This window comes from Mytilus edulis, chromosome 1 (genome assembly GCF_963676685.1).
Source record: "Mytilus edulis chromosome 1, xbMytEdul2.2, whole genome shotgun sequence".
Classification (NCBI taxonomy): domain Eukaryota; kingdom Metazoa; phylum Mollusca; class Bivalvia; order Mytilida; family Mytilidae; genus Mytilus; species Mytilus edulis.
The window spans coordinates 59,611,768-59,628,319 of NC_092344.1; the positions used below are offsets into that span (position 1 = coordinate 59,611,768).

Genomic DNA, 16,552 nt, shown 5'->3' on the forward strand with positions numbered 1-16,552 from the left:
ACAATACACATGAGAGCTTTGTGTGATGTTAAAAATAGATTGCTAAATTCTAGTAATAACAATATGTCGGCCGTCTGATACACACAAAAGATAAGTGGTGATCTTCTACAGAAACTGTGCTGTGAGTATTATTCTTTTGAATCTTTACAATAGTTCGCGGTTCATGGAAACGGGACCTCATATTGTACCTTTACTTTCTTAGTTACTGTTTTGAAGCGAGTGCCACTGATGAGTCTTATGTAGACGAAACGCGCGTCGTGCGTACAAAATAATAAGTCTGGTATCATTGATGGCTTAATTATAACCGCTAGGTTTATACCACTGCTGTTTGGTGTTTCGTGCCAGAGTGTACGTATAACCAGGCCAGTAGTCAGCGCTTTTGTCCAGTTGTGATGAGAAATCTCACTGATTTGTTCACTTTTTGTTTTACTGTTACTAAAATAATAAATTAGTAGAAACAATGAGGTTTGTCTATACTGAGACATATATATTTCCAACTTTAGTCGTATAAATTTAGCACAATCCTTCGAAATTTCTGTTTATAAATGCTCTTCAACTTCGTATTCGAATTCAGTGGCCTTTGAACATGTTGAACTGTTTTGATTTAAGCGCTTGCCTTGTGTAGACGAAAGTTGGGATTCTGGCGTACAACATTATAATAGAAAAAAACAAAGTGAATATGGAGTATCTATCCAAATCACAAAATCAGTTAATGCGCCCAGCATAAAAAAACACACACAAAAAGCTAAGGAACCGCACTTTTATTGCTGTAGTTCATCTCAGATTAAACCTGGTATCCATGATGAGTTATTCAATACACATATGACTGATTGTATTCCTGAGATTTGATGCAGCTTTTGATTCTGTATGCATAGTGTGATCTCATATGAAATGGAGTTGATAGGAAGTGAAGAACACAAATATACAGTCAGTTATCTGAAAACTGCACATGAAAGTAGATGGGAACTGTAGCAAATTGTGATCAAAGGTACCAGGATTATAATTTAATACGCAGACGCGCGTTTCGTCTACATAAGACTCATCAGTGACGCTCAGATCAAAATAATTATAAAGTACAAAGTTGAAGAGCATTGAGGATCCAAAATTCCAAAAAGTTGTGCCAAATACGGCTAAGGTAATCTATTCCTGTGATAAGAAAAATCCTTAGTTTTTCGAAAAATTCAAGTTTTGTAACAGGAAATTTATAAAAATTACCATATAATTTATATGCATGTCAACACCGAAGTGCTGACTACTGGACTGTTGATACCCTCGGGGATGAATCGCCCACCAGCAGTGGCATCGACCCAGTGGTGTAAATAGTTATCAAAGGTACCAGGATTATAATTTAATACGCAGACGCGCGTTTCGTCTACATAAGACTCATCAGTGACGCTCAGATCAAAATAATTATAAAGTACAAAGTTGAAGAGCATTGAGGATCCAAAATTCCAAAAAGTTGTGCCAAATACGGCTAAGGTAATCTATTCCTGTGATAAGAAAAATCCTTAGTTTTTCGAAAAATTCAAGTTTTGTAACAGGAAATTTATAAAAATTACCATATAATTTATATGCATGTCAACACCGAAGTGCTGACTACTGGGCTGTTGATACCCTCGGGGATGAATCGCCCACCAGCAGTGGCATCGACCCAGTGGTGTAATTGTAAACATTGAAAAAAAAAGTAAAGTTCTATACATGTATAGTGATCTTAGTTTGAACGTTCAGAGTTGTCATAGGCCATAAAAATAAGTTTGCTAACCAAACATAGAATCTGGCTAAATTCTGTATACTTGCTTGAACACTTATTAGTTACATTTAGATTTAGATTTAGAAGGACAAAATTTAATAGTAACTTCGTAATAACTTATATCAGGATATTATGAATAACTAAAATATGCGTTCTAATAACTTGTTATTTTGTTTTTAGAAGATGGAAAAGTGCTTGGGAGATTTCTTCAATATACCAACTGTTTCGAAATTAAAGTGTTCCCTACACCAAAAAAAAGTTATGATCGGGTTAAAACATTTTCATGAGTTTCTAAAAAATGAGCATGATCCAGAATGTGGCAAGGAATATCCTAGAAAATTTAACGTTAAGAAAGAACTCGGCAAACATTCCGATTCTATCAGAATAAATGGAGAGATATATTTCAGCATGTCGGCTTTAATCCGTTACATGTTTCATCATTCCAATGAGTATAACGTATGTAGAAGTACGGTGAATGATATCATCATGGGTTTGAGGGTCCCAAACTTAGACTTTGAAGTATCAGACGATGAGACGAAAATAGATGATCCAGCAGAAATTAATTATGAAGACTCGATTTGTACGTCAGATTCTGGTCCAATAGACATACAGCACAAAGACCAACAGGAACAAGCTGGAAGGGTATTGTGCCGTTTTTTTTTTTTAATTTCATTGCAAATTATGTTTGCTAACCAGAATCTATGAACTTATAAACATCTCAGTGTTAACTTCAGACTTTAGGTCATGTGTAACAACCGACAACAATTACTAGTATATATCATGAAATATACTGATTTTCGGGGGAAATTAGAAAATAATAATTGAAAAATCATGGCAATTTCTACTAAAGTGACTGTCCTAGTCAGGAACCTCGCCATTGGTTGTATGAAAGACATATAATACATATTAAATTTATTGTATTATATGTCTATGGTTGCAAACGGATAACTTGAAAATGTTAATTTCAACTGAATTGCCATCATGGTTTCGGTGACAAGTTATGTTTGTAGGCCGACTACTTTTGTTAAATATTGTTAAGCTATCAAAATTTAAGTTTTTTTTTTTTTTTTTTTTTTTTTATATATCCAATACTTTTTACGCTGAAGCGGCATAAAGCAACCCTTATTAACCAAACAATAATGATTAGAAGTTAAGGTAGCTCCTTTTGCAAAAAGTTACATGTTCGGAAAAATACTCGTGTTGGTCCGTCCTTGTTTTAAATTTACAAAAATGTCATTTCCTGCATAATTAAACTACAACAAAGAATCGTTAACAGATTGAAATCTTATAATTTTACTTAAGTAGGTTCATTTGTAAACTTTTCATAACATTTATGTCGATGTTTCATACTTTTGTCGTTCATAATTACCATTTATGATTCAATAATTTATGATCTCGATATGGGACGACCGGTCCAAATATTTTAGTGCTTGACCACAAAACATGAAGAAACGTAATTTTGTTTGTAACATTAATTTGGTTCAATTAACTTTATGTCAACTAACTGCACTGACTTATTGGGAGAACAACATGACAGAGATTGACAAGCATTCATTGACTAAAACAGTTGCCATCATGAAAATTCTGTCATATTCAATCTACAGTGGTATTTTCTATTAAACAGGTTGGGCACAGACTACCAAATGGGGAACTGTTCCTCAAATGAGTAACAATCTCTCATTTGAGTAATCATTTCGTAGTGCTAAAAAACTGAATTTTCCAAACTGAGTCTTTTTCCCCAAATGGCACATATATTTCCATGTATTCATGAAAAATGCAGCATATTTTCTAAAAGATGATTATCCCTATCTTGATTTACTGAGAAGATACAAGCCTATGAAAACGTAGAAAATTTGACTATTATCAAGGCTACTAACTTTTTAAAAATCCATAATTAAAATATAGTTCTTTGGAAGAATTTGTTTCATTTTCTCTAATTTTATAAATTGGTGCCATTTTAACTAAATAGTTATCAAAGGTACAATGTACCAGGATTATAATTTAGTACGCCAGACGCACGTTCCGTCTACATAAGACTCATCAGTGACGCTCAAATCAAAATATTTATAAAGCCAAACAAGTACAAAGTTGAAGAGCCTTGAGGATCCAAAATTCCAAAAAGTTGTGCCAAATACGTCTAAGATAATCTATGCCGTGGATAAGAAAATCCTTAGTTTTTTCGAAAATTTTTAAAAGTTTAAATTAGAAAATATTGTTTTTAGCACTGTGAAATCATGATTACTCAAATGAGGGGTGGTTACTCATTTGGGGAATAGTTCCCCATTTGGTGGGTTGTCACCAACCTGTAAAATTAAATAAACATGAGGAGAGTTGGGTAAATGCTCATGGTCACTGTGGTTATAATTTAAACCAGAAGAAAAGGCTTGATTTAGTGGGTTGTCCCTTTAGGCCAAATAAAAAAGAATGTGTGGTTCCAGTTACATCTGAAAAAAAGTTAGGGTAGGTAGGCAGGGATTTTTTTTTATTTTATGATTTTTTTACATTAAGTCTATGGGAGCAACATTCTGACTTTAACAGTGCTTTATGAAAAATGACAATAAAATCTTTAGGGTAGGCTATTTTTAAGCTGAAAAAGTAGGGACAGTAGGGTTACTGGAACCGCACATATATTTTTATTTGGCCTTAGGTATAAACGTATTTACACTTTTGGTATTTAGCTGTATTTTTCCTCCAAATAGCCTTAGATCTACTCCGAATCACCTTTTGACGTCGAGCAACAACCACTTTTTAATAATGACGTCAAATGTTTCAAAATTGATGATGTCAAAGTTTACGGAAACCTGTGTTATTTTATGTAATGGCCGAAAATTTGCATACAAGTGTAAATACATCTATTAATAATCATGAGCATTTTTTCTGCGAGGACTGCACTGGCTTCCAAAAAAATGTCAGAAAATTATTAGTTGTAAAATATTTGCACCTGCCACCAAGTTCCATGTATCCTCTTTTTCAGACATATATATCATATTTTATTATGAAATTTATATTTCTCATTGGTTGCATTAGACTGGAAGTTGTAGAAAGAGTTTTCATCTATAAATGAATGTTCTAAATCAAATTGACAATTTTTTGTAAATTAGAATTCTAATTTCTATCTGTAGATACATGTAGCTGAGTTGTTTAAATGTACAACTCTTTTGCACCTACAAATGTATTGCATACACATGTACAATGCCCTTCAAATGTGGGTTTTTAAATTCCATTCTTTGATACTGTTGTAAGCAGCCGAAGCAAGACATCTCGGCACATTACAAACTCGGGACATGTCAACTTGGCATAGTGCAAACTCGGCACATTTCAAACTTGGCATATTACAAACTCAGTACATTCATAATAAAAATGTATCAGATTTATTATAGTGCCAATAAAGACTTATTTTCAATTTGTAATTAATACTTAGTAAGATATATACTGTATGAACAACTTATAAATGGCTTAGCACAAACGGTATATTTTATGGATTTCTCATATATATATATAGAAAATATAGCCCATATAAATACTTAAGACAAATATAAAATACAGGATTTAAACTATAATCGAGAGAAGACAATTTATGAAATCGACAAAAATGTCTTTTAAAAATAGAAAATCATTTAATATGTAAAATTGAGCAAGTGACAATTTCTTTAAAATAGAGAGATGTAGGTATAAAAGAGTTCAAAGATAAAAAAAAATAATATGTAACATTGTGATATAAATGAGGTTGAAGATGAAACCCTCTTTTTCTTTAAATGTAAAACTAATAAATCTTTAGGTAATCAGTTTGAAAAAGATATAGATATTATATGTCCATAATACTTTAAATTGTCTGAAAAAGATAGTCTAGATTACAATCACTTCTATCTTCATTTGATATTATGGAGCTTACTGTACCGTTCATCATGTTCATTAAAAAAGTCACTTGCCCTATTAAAGGAGAGGAAACAAAAGACCTGCATGAATAATACTGTTATATACTACTTTATATATAATGTTTAATTTGTTATGATTTCTGTATATATATTGTTTGTGTATGTATTTGTATTGTATAGTTTATATACCAAAAACTAGGGGTGATCTCAGGTGCTCCGGAAGTTACCATCCTTCTGGTAACTGAATGTTTTCATTAATATGAGCATTAGTTTTAAGACATACGATCTAGATAAGCAAAAAACAAGTGCGACAATTTTGCCTAGGACTGCATCACCTTAAATACACATAGCATATATATCAATGACCAGGAAAAATGAATGTAGGACAGAAAGTTCAAGGACAAAAAGTCACAAATAATTTGTTGACATTTGTTTATATAAGAGAAAGATCTTGTAATGTTTTTTTTTATTACATTTACATGTATCCATTTTAACAGTTTAGCTACAATGTATATTAGCCTTGATTAATGAACATTTATAAGATTTTAGGCATAAACAACTTTTTTTTATTATTATTGATACAATGTACATGTATTTATTAAGTAAAATTCAATTTAAAAATTTGCTTTATTTATAAAAGTAAAACACATTTTTGTTTATATTAAGTGTTTTCTTATTTATGTCACGGAACTGACTTGTGACTTTTTGTCATGACTTTCTGTCCTATAATTTATTCCTTTTCTCACCTATGATTACTCATCGTAATTATTTTATAAAATTTCTTTTTATGAACCATTTCTATAAATATATTCATTAATGTGCTGAGTATGTATAGGTAATGTGCCGAGTTTGTATAGGCCAAGTTTGTACTATGCCGAGTTTAACATGTCCCTAGTTTGTAGTGTGCCGAGATGTCCTGTATTCTAACCAACAATGAAAGTAAAAATTGGTAAGGTTTGTAACAATTAATATTTGAAGAGAATTTAAACAAAGTTTATTTAAAGATTGAATGTTTTTTTTTTTTTATTATTCACTTATAAGTATTGTTTTTATTGTAGAAAACTGTGATGAAAAAGAAAACTAAGCCAAGGAAAATAACACAGGATGATATACCTGATGAAGATAGCTTTGATTTCATCAGTGATATCGTAGATGATGACAGTGATTATGATTTTCCTGTTGAACTACCAAACAGCTTGTCAGCATTCCAGAATGGCTATAAGAATGAGTCTATAGAATTTCAAAATGGGGAGATTGGGAAGCTATCAAACGAAGAAAGTTCTGAAGGACAAAATGAAAACTTCGTTTCATTAAATGGTGTTAGAGATGAAAGTTTTACTGATGGTGAACCAACGGAAGAGAAAAATGAAGTTCGCAACTTTTCATCACTATCTGAAACTGCTGATTCAAATGATGCTATTCCAAATAGATTTAACATGGACTCAGAATATCAATATGTACTTGAAACTGGAGAAGTACCAAGAGATCAATATGATGCATACGATCAGTTTGGTGAGGCCTGTCTTACATGTAATTTATGCAGTAAAAGATTTTCCACCCCCGGTAATTTGAAGACACATGTTAGAACGCACACTGGTGAAAAGCCATATTACTGTCAATTCTGCAACAAACGGTTTACAACAAAGGGAAATCTTGATGTCCATGTTCGCACACATACTGGAGAACGGCCCTACAAATGTCATTTCTGTGACAAATATTTTTCTACAATTGGTAATAGGCAAGTCCACATGAGAACCCATACACAAGAACGACCATTTACATGCAGTTTATGTCACAAGCCATTCAGCACCAAAGCAAATCTGCACACCCATATGAAAACTCATTCTGGTCGCAGGGACCATGAGTGTACGTTCTGCGGGAAAGCATATACAACATTAGCTAACTTGCAGACTCACATGAGATCCCATAATCCATTTCTGCAATCATTCCTTCCAAACGAATCGTCAAATCCAAGCACAAGTGAAGCAGAACAAAATCAAATAACAAATGGTTCAATGAATCTTGGCATTAATAACTTACTGCCAAATCAAGCTCTTCTTGGAAGCATGAACTTGAATCTTTTTAATCCAGCATTACTTTTACCTATGGGCATGCCACTTGGTATGGGTGGATTCATTCCACCAAATATTCTTATGAACAATGGACAAAATGCCAGTTTAGATTTAACACCAGGAAAGGAGGACAAGAAGACAGAAGGCTCTCAATCCAAACCAAACTTCTCTGCTTCTTCATCCTCTGCAGAGGGTAAAAAAGAGTCATCACTTAAAAGACCATTGGACCAAGAAGAGAGTTTCAGAGCTAAATCATTGAAGCAGGAAAACTCTGGAGACATTCCAAATGGAATTTTGCCAAATTTGGCATTCCTTAACCACATAAACATGATGAATAATTTTGCATTTTCAGTTTCTAGTCAGAATAATTGATCTTAGCCATTTTAAAAGAATGTTCTTTACTTTCTTGGTAGGTGCGTTTTTTTATTAAGTGACAGAAATATATAAAAAGTTTCAATGCATAACAATACTTGTCAATGAAAATTTAAAAACCCAAAAAAAAAAAGGAAAAACAATTTATTTGGTAGAATGTTTAAGAAAGCTTTTTTTGTGAGTAGGTATACTTATATTAGCGAAAAAGATAAAGTATTCAGATAATTGTATTTTTACCTTGTACTTATTCATACATGGATCTCCAGTGCACATGATTATTCAAAAAAAAAGAAAGAATTCTAGTGACTTTCCTAAATAATCATTACATTAGTACTGTATTATGTTTTTGTGCGGTAAAACATGTACACTAGATCCTCTTTGTATTTCTCAAAAACCTGAAATCAAAATGAAATTTCTGAAAAAGTTCTTTAACAGGTTTAAATCTTAATCATGATAATTGTTATTTTTTTCTAATGAACATGATGAAAGCTTTTATGCACAAAAACTAGTAGAATTTGCATTGTCATAGTTGTAAGAGTAAGATACATTTACATGTGTATGTACATTGTACCATGTGTACCTTCTAAAAAATCATGATCCAAATTTATTTGGTTACATAAAAAAAAAGTTATTTTGTAATTTTATACATTGCATTTTGTTATACCTAAAGCATTCATCTTTGTTTTTGTGTATAGGGCATTTATTTTAAATTTTACAATACACACTAGCAATCAGAGATGTAGTTAAAACTAATAACTGATGTTGATAATTTTTCATAGTAAATCATGGTGATTTATTTTTTTAGTAATGCATTCTGTTTTATCACATTCTATATATATTTCTCTTGTATTTAAAACAGGGTTGTAAATTAAATTAAAGTGTTAATAATCACTTCAAATCAGCAACTCCTTGTACAATGTATCACCCTGTTTAGTGTTTCAAAGTGATATACTGCATCCATGTACAAGCAAGAGTGATTTCTCACAAAATCACTTTGTAAATTTTACCATATGTAGCATTCATTGAATATCAAATCATATTAAATTAAATAAAACAATACAAAGAAATGAACATTGAAGTACTGTTAATTCAGTAATTAATGTGGAACATCTGCATACAGATATATGCATCAGATATCAGTATGCAAGATGCATTTTTCGCATTAATTAACACTAAGTTCAGAATTTACAGTATTCACATGACTTAAACATTTACTACTGATGTTTCTGCATTTAAATTAAACCTGATCTAGTCATTGTTTCACCAGAAATACAACTCTATAACATAGATATCTTATGTTTATATTTTACAGTTCTGTCAACAATATAAAAGAGAACACATGTTTTGTTTACACACACCACTAGCAATGACTAGTGAATTTATCTGTTAATTTAAGAAAAATGGAAATAAGTCATTGTTATTACTATAGTTGACATATGCTTAGCTTGATGATGTGACATTAGGTTAAGATTCTCCTCTCAGATTTATTTGATAGAGACTCTATGTATCACTAGTTAACACTGTTGTTACACTTGTTTTGTGGGGATTTAAGCAGAATATACATGTGCAAGGAATAACTAATAAGTAAAGTGTAATTTCCTCTCAATGGAACTTTTGCCTGAGAAGGCATTTCTTTCAATTTGCATGAGAACTTCATTTCATGAAAACTATTCTTAACCACCTTTCTTTTTGTTTTTTAAAGTTAAGGAACTTATTCAGCATTTAAGAATTTTTGTCTCCTAATTCAACTTGTGTTGATTAATTTTATGTGTTTCATATATGCATTTATACCAACACTTGCATGTATTGTTATGGTTAGAGATGAAGCTATCAACAATATGTTCTGCTGTAATGTGGTTTGATTAGTTTTATTCAAATTCATGAAAATAAAGTGACAGTTACTGTACAGAAGGTCATTTGATTTTTCACTGTCTGTTTCTGAGTTATTCACTCAGATATTCCATAGATGTTATATGGCCAATTAGAATAGTACAGTTTAATCACAAACAATCACCCGGTTTTATATGCATTTACTTAAAAATCCAGAATGGTTTGATTACAAAATATACCATGTAGGTACTGTAAAAAACTGAATGTTAGATTAATCATGTTCAGTAATGTTTAGAGGATTGAAATCTTGGATTGTTTTATAAAAAAGATCTGACCATATATACACATATATTTGTTTTTACTGTTCTCGTAAAATTGAATGTTTAATCTTTAATAAGTGTTTTACTTATTTATTATGTTTATTGTGAAACTTTTAATATAATTATGTAATTAATAGAAAGAGAATGTGTTATACATATTACAGTTGTGCTTTTCTGTTTTATTTGTCAATCTTGAAATTTTTTATTCTAATCTTCCTTTCAAAATTCAAAAATAGAGCATGGATAAAGGATTTTCTTTTTGATACATGTATTTCCAATACCCTTCTTTAGAAACAGTGAAGATGAAGTGCATGTATTTTACCACTGAAATTTTTGTTCACTGTGAGTGCTGCTCCTTGTAGGAGGTACCTAATGCGTCTACTTTGAAAAATTGGGAAATTAATAGCATGTAATCAAGAGATGCCTCTTTCGACTCTGAAATCTTTTATATTTAGATGTTATCATCTGGGCTAATTTTTACCAGTACACTTAGATCAAAACTCGTAACACACATTCATTTAGTTTCGGATTTTGGAGATGACAAGACCAGATCTTAGTTTTTATTGAATGAATATTTTATTTTTTTTAACCTTAATGTATATATACATGCATGTACATGTGTTAAGTTTTGCTAGACCATGAATCTTTGTATGTGTTTAATTGTTTCCAACCTTTTGTCAGTATTAGAGAAAATGTCTGTGTATTTAAACATTTTGTTACATTATGCATTTAAAAAGTTATATTTATGTATACAACACCAGATTTTTATAGATATTGTTTACACTAAGTACACAGAGTAGAGTTGTAACATTATTTGTTGCAACAAGATCCTTTTATAAATGTATTGAGGTAATCTCAGAAAGTGCTAATTTATGGATTGAATATTACTTTTTTTCATTTTTAAGAGAATTTTATTTGCCATATATATCCTAAGCAACACAAACTAATTTCTTTATCTCGATCCTTTTCTGAATAAAATTTTTTGAGTTGGAAGGATTTATTTCCCTTCATGACATGAACAACAATAGAAGTGAAGCTAACGATATTTTGTTTGGCCCAACAACTTTTGAACATGATTGCATCTTATTCAAAATGGTCTATAGAATATTGCTATATATATGTTTTCTCATATCCTTTTTTAATTGTTTTATATAAAAAAATCTCTTTTGATTCTTTAAATAAGCTGGTTCTTTTCCTGAACAGATGCATTTACCAAGGGTAAAAAGATGCATGTTTGATTTTGTAAAGATTAGGTCAATTACGGTCCTTTTCAAGCCAAAATAAGTTTTCTTTTAGAAATCAATATTTTCTTCGTGTTAAGAACTAATATCTCCATTTTTTAATTGAAATAATATTTTGGCCCTTAATTCTGCTTGTACTTTCACATATTTCTTATTTTTTTTCAGACTCATATGCAAATATATATTGTTGTTTTTGTCAATCTTATGACCAATTGTTTTGTTTTTCCATGTATTTAAAAATAAATCTTGATGTGATTCTAGTGAATAACTTTTTATTCTTACATTCCAACAATACCTTGGCATTCAACATATGTTTTTTACATTCAGTAGACATGATATTTTTTATTGTTGTCTGCCTGTCCATCCACATCGACACATTTGATATCTGAAATCCATCATATTGAATTTTTATAAAGTGCTGAATAAATGAACCGTGTTCACAGAAGACATAACTATTCAAATCAGTTTTGAAGAAATCACTGTAAATCTGTTCAAATTGTAGACATCCTTTTAATTATTTTTAATGTTCATGTGTGTTGTTCTGAGTTATAGAACTTGTTTGACAGAACAGAATATGTTTTTAAATAGATGTAGATGGTTGTGTCATGTTTCTGTTTTAGCAGTACATTAATGTATATGGAATTACTCTCAATGATGTAGAAAAGACAATGTATGAAAAATATTAAAATTACTTAAATGTTGTTTAATGTGAATATAAATGTTTCTACTCAAAGTAGGGTTAATTGTACATTGTTGTGTTGAATGTTAAAATAGATTTGTGTGACCTGAACAAAAAAATATGTTGTTATTTGTATTGCATTATATATAAATATGATAAAAGTGTACAATTGTAGTTGACTGCAGTATTCAAGGATATAAATATAAATTGTATTGTCTGATGGTTAGGTTAGAATTATGTTGAGTCCCCTTCAAATAAAAGTCACATTATAAAAGAGAGGGTGAGAACTTTCAAAGAAAATTACTTGTCCTGATACAATGATGTCAATGCTATTTCTTAAGTTTGATTTTAGCCTATTTGATTTCCTTATTTCCTAGACAGAAATGCAAACTACAACTTCATCATGGACCATATTATGTACCCAGTAGTTGTATTGTATTTCACTTAAGTAATGTTTACTTCTTTTGGTTTTTTTTCCTTTAAATTTGCTAAGATCAACTTAATTTGAAGTTTCACTATAACATTAGGGAATGTTTACATTTTTTGTTAAAGGTCCTTAGACTTTTACATTAATCTACAAAGTAAATTTAGAATTTTCAATCTTAGAAATTAAACATGCATGTAATATTTGCCACTGGACATCAAGCAAGCAACACTAATCAATGATGAATTTCAGACCTTTAGATAAATCAGCATGTTATTGATTGCTAAACCAATATTTTTTTAATTTTTAATTGAACTTTCTAATATAGATTAGTATGTTTTTTGTTCTGTTTTATAACTTACAGCTAGTTTTCCGTCCAATTAGTTGATATTTTTTTAGAGAGATAGATCTGTGTGTTTGGGTAGATATAGTTTTTTCTTTTTGATTTGTTTGAATGTTATTTTTTTTATGTTAGTTTTGTTTTCAAGATCTGTATTCTGAGGCAATTTTATTGAAATTGCATCTTTTGAAGAAGAAAAAAATATACTAGAAACTTCGATGAATATATGTTCCAACATGAACAAGGAAACATGGAAAAACTTGTTCATATTATACATGAATATGTTATTTGAAAAGGACAATATTGATTTACATCATTTTTTACTAGAATTCTGACAACACTTGACAAAAAAAAAGAATTGAAAAGTTTTCATTCACTCCCAGGAAAAATTGAATTCCGTATTTTGTATTAATCACAATATACTATTACATTTTTGCCAAACACTGTAAAACATGCCACATGTTATGAATTGTTGTTTATTTGTTGGTATAGTTATTAGATTTGTATATGTGCAGTGTTGTTGAATGCAGTGTAGAACATAATGATCTTCCTTCTTTTTAAGCCATATAGATTTACACAACATGGCTAGGTTTATGTAGGTACTTTTATACCAAATTTACTCTACACTATTGATAAAAAAGCATTTATAAAGGTTTGTGTACCTATTTGTCAATCCTGTAAACCAACATTTTATTGCATGTAATTTTTTTCTGAATTAATGTTTCTTAAAATACACAAATTGAATTCATTGAAAAAAAAAAGAAATATAAAAGCTTATAATTTCTGTTTAAAAATAAAATAACTTAAAGTAATGAATGAGTTAGAATTAGTCTTCAAATTGGAGGGTAGCTATTACAATAGTTATTTAAAAAAAAAAAAGAATCTGGTTGGTACACTGGCATTATTATTAAGAAATATTTTTTATATTATTATGCACATATATTTGTTATATTCATCTTCAAACTATATGTATATCTGATAATCACATTTACACTGTTGTTTTAAAATACATATGTTTATTTCCTGTTTCAGGAAAATAGAATACTTTCCTATCATAACTTCTGCATTATGTAAAATTTTCTCTTGACTGTAAAAACTTTTATTATTAGTAGATTTTTAAAACTTTTAGAATTATAGATTTTTGGTTGACACCTAGTGCTGTCTTAGTTTTTATAACCACTTTATTTAAAAAAGCAATAATTTTTGTTAATTTTATGGTTGTCATGATTTGATCTGAATATTCCTGAAAAGTTCTTTGGTATATAAATATATTTCAGAATGCATTTGCTTAAAGTTTTCTGAATCATTAAAGAACAAGAATAGATCTTATTTAAATTAAACTATTAAAATTTTTGGATATAAAAGAAGAGATGTTAACATTGGGCATAACTTTTTGCCCTTGGAGAAGTTTTGGGCTAATTTCATTGAAGTTCTTGTGTTGAATTGCATGAACTTATAAAAAAGTAAATATTGTGCTGGGCACCTTGAGTTGTTTAAGGTAAAGAAATTAGGTACAAGCAAATAATATGTCTTTTCATAGTAACATTTCAGTTAGGAATAATAAACGGTACATACAATTTCACCATAGATTTTTCAGGAAAATTCAGTAATATAGTATTATTAAAATGATGGAAATAATGTCAATGTTGTGATGTAATAATTATTGTGATTTTTTGTAATACATTCACCTTTTAAGGTATTGTGTTAAAACAGTATTGAAATCAAGCATTAAATGAACAAGTAGTGAAAAGGCTTAGTTTTTTATATTGATCAGTTGCGCCTGTTAAATCCCCCTACTCCAGAAAATATTATTATCCCAATCTTTTCTTTAATGTAATTCTGTTGTCAGTAGAAATTTGAGAATGACTGGTTTTAGTTTTTGTCATTGAGATATGATATGACAAAAAGAAATGTGGTATTGCCAATTTGTCAAAGACCTTTGACATCAAGGCTTTGTAATACAAATTGTATAGTAAGACTAGGCCTTTGTTAGTCTGGTATGATTTTTAATTTTAGTTTCTTGTGTATTATTCGGAGTTTAATATGAGGCCATTATCACTGAACTATATGTAGTATGCATATTTGTTTAATGCCAGCTGAAAGACGCCTCCCGGTTCTGGAGTTTCTCGCTACATTGAAGACCCATTGGTGGGCTTCGGCTGTTGTCTGCACTATGGTCGGGTTGTTGTTGCTTTGACACATTCACCATTTCCATTCTCAATTTTATACAAATCGGTGGTGACATCAATGTAAACAATGATATGACCAAAAACAATTAGCATAACCAACACTGACGTAAATTTTACATTGAGGTTCTGAAAAAGGAAATCACCAATTCACCAACATTCCAACTGACTCCATTTTCAGAAAACGAAATCTGTAACTTTTAGCCACCGCTTTACAAGCAGAGCCAAATACAATGAAAGTCCCAACTATGTATTGGCTTCCGAAGCTACACAAAACCCCTTACAAATATAGATTTATTTCGTCTTCAAGCCATTGTTCAACTACTAAATTGTCTATTCTTCTTACCAGCACACTTGGTACAATTAAAAACCTGATAATAAATTGTTCAAATAGGGCCTTCGAAAATAGTGGAATAAATTACTTTTGGAGTGTCAAGAACTCGTTGGAAGTACTTGATAAATTGCATGCTTATATTGGTGATTTTGAATCTGTTCAAAGTTTTGATTTTTCTACCCTGTATACCACATTGCCTCACATTCTCATTAAGAAAAATTTCACACACCTAATTAAATGGGCATTCAAAAAATCAGAATGTGAATATATATGTTCAAACTCTTTTAGGTCATTTTTTAGTAGCAATAAACAAAATCAAAGCGCTGTAAGCGCTGAAGGCAGTTAACCAAAAACCAAGGCAACCGTAATTATGAAAACTGGCAATGTTGCCTCAACATTAAACATTCATATATAGTACATTCATGTTTATCTAATGATTTATTTATTAAGGCAAATAATTTATATGTTATCAAGGTTTCAAAAGCAATGCATATACGGTATCAATGTATATTTTTTATGGTGAATCTGCAGTGGTACAAGTTCCCAATGATTGCAGTTGTTCTACTTGGTAGTTAACCTTGGTTTTATTTGACTGCTAGAAGTTCAATTTGACTTAGTATGAACATGTAATAGTATGAATGGAGTGGTTTCCCTGGAAAGAAAACTGAGTTTGTGTTCTATAGTACAAAAGTTATGAGACACGAATCAGACAAATGTTCACTACAACAGGGATCAAAGGTGAGGTCTGACTGACCTGCCCATAGTAAATGTAAATGATTTGTTATTTTGTCCCATACATATGAATATATATAATTTAGGGCAGGGTTGGCAAAGTATTACCCACCCGGGAATTCCCGGGCGGGAAAACCCGGGTTTTCCCGGGCTGGGCAATACTCCCAGAAATGGGTAATAGTGGGCATTACTGGGCAATATGATTTTGTAAGCTTATTTTAACACAAAATAGTAAAGACTTGTTATAGTTTCATAGTATAACAGCTAAATATATACTTTTAATACAGATAACCATTGACAGTCATTTCCAGAAAATTCAATTTCATTCTCTTCTCTATTAATTTTAAATGAAGGCAGAATACAAGATTTGCACATTTAAAGATACCTTTTAATTACC

The 16,552-nt window shown here is 30.5% G+C and overlaps 1 protein-coding gene across 1 annotated transcript; it reads left to right on the top strand.

Moving 5' to 3' along the window:
* On the top strand, nt 1-8,209 carry LOC139485902 (zinc finger protein 333-like). The gene is made up of 3 exons (XM_071270563.1): nt 1-121; nt 1,931-2,392; nt 6,684-8,209. The coding sequence occupies exons 2-3, from the start codon at nt 1,934-1,936 to the stop codon at nt 8,067-8,069; spliced, it is 1,845 nt and encodes a 614-aa protein (XP_071126664.1). The 5' UTR covers nt 1-121; nt 1,931-1,933; the 3' UTR covers nt 8,070-8,209.
* Nucleotides 8,210-16,552: the final 8,343 nt, after the last annotated feature.

Bases quoted from the DNA above. Each gene is read 5' to 3' on its own strand.
- LOC139485902 (XM_071270563.1), top strand. From the start codon at position 1,934: ATGGAAAAGTGCTTGGGAGATTTCTTCAATATACCAACTGTTTCGAAA. The intron at 2,393-6,683 runs GTATTGTGCCGT...TTTTTATTGTAG, and splicing joins AACAGGAACAAGCTGGAAGG to AAAACTGTGATGAAAAAGAA.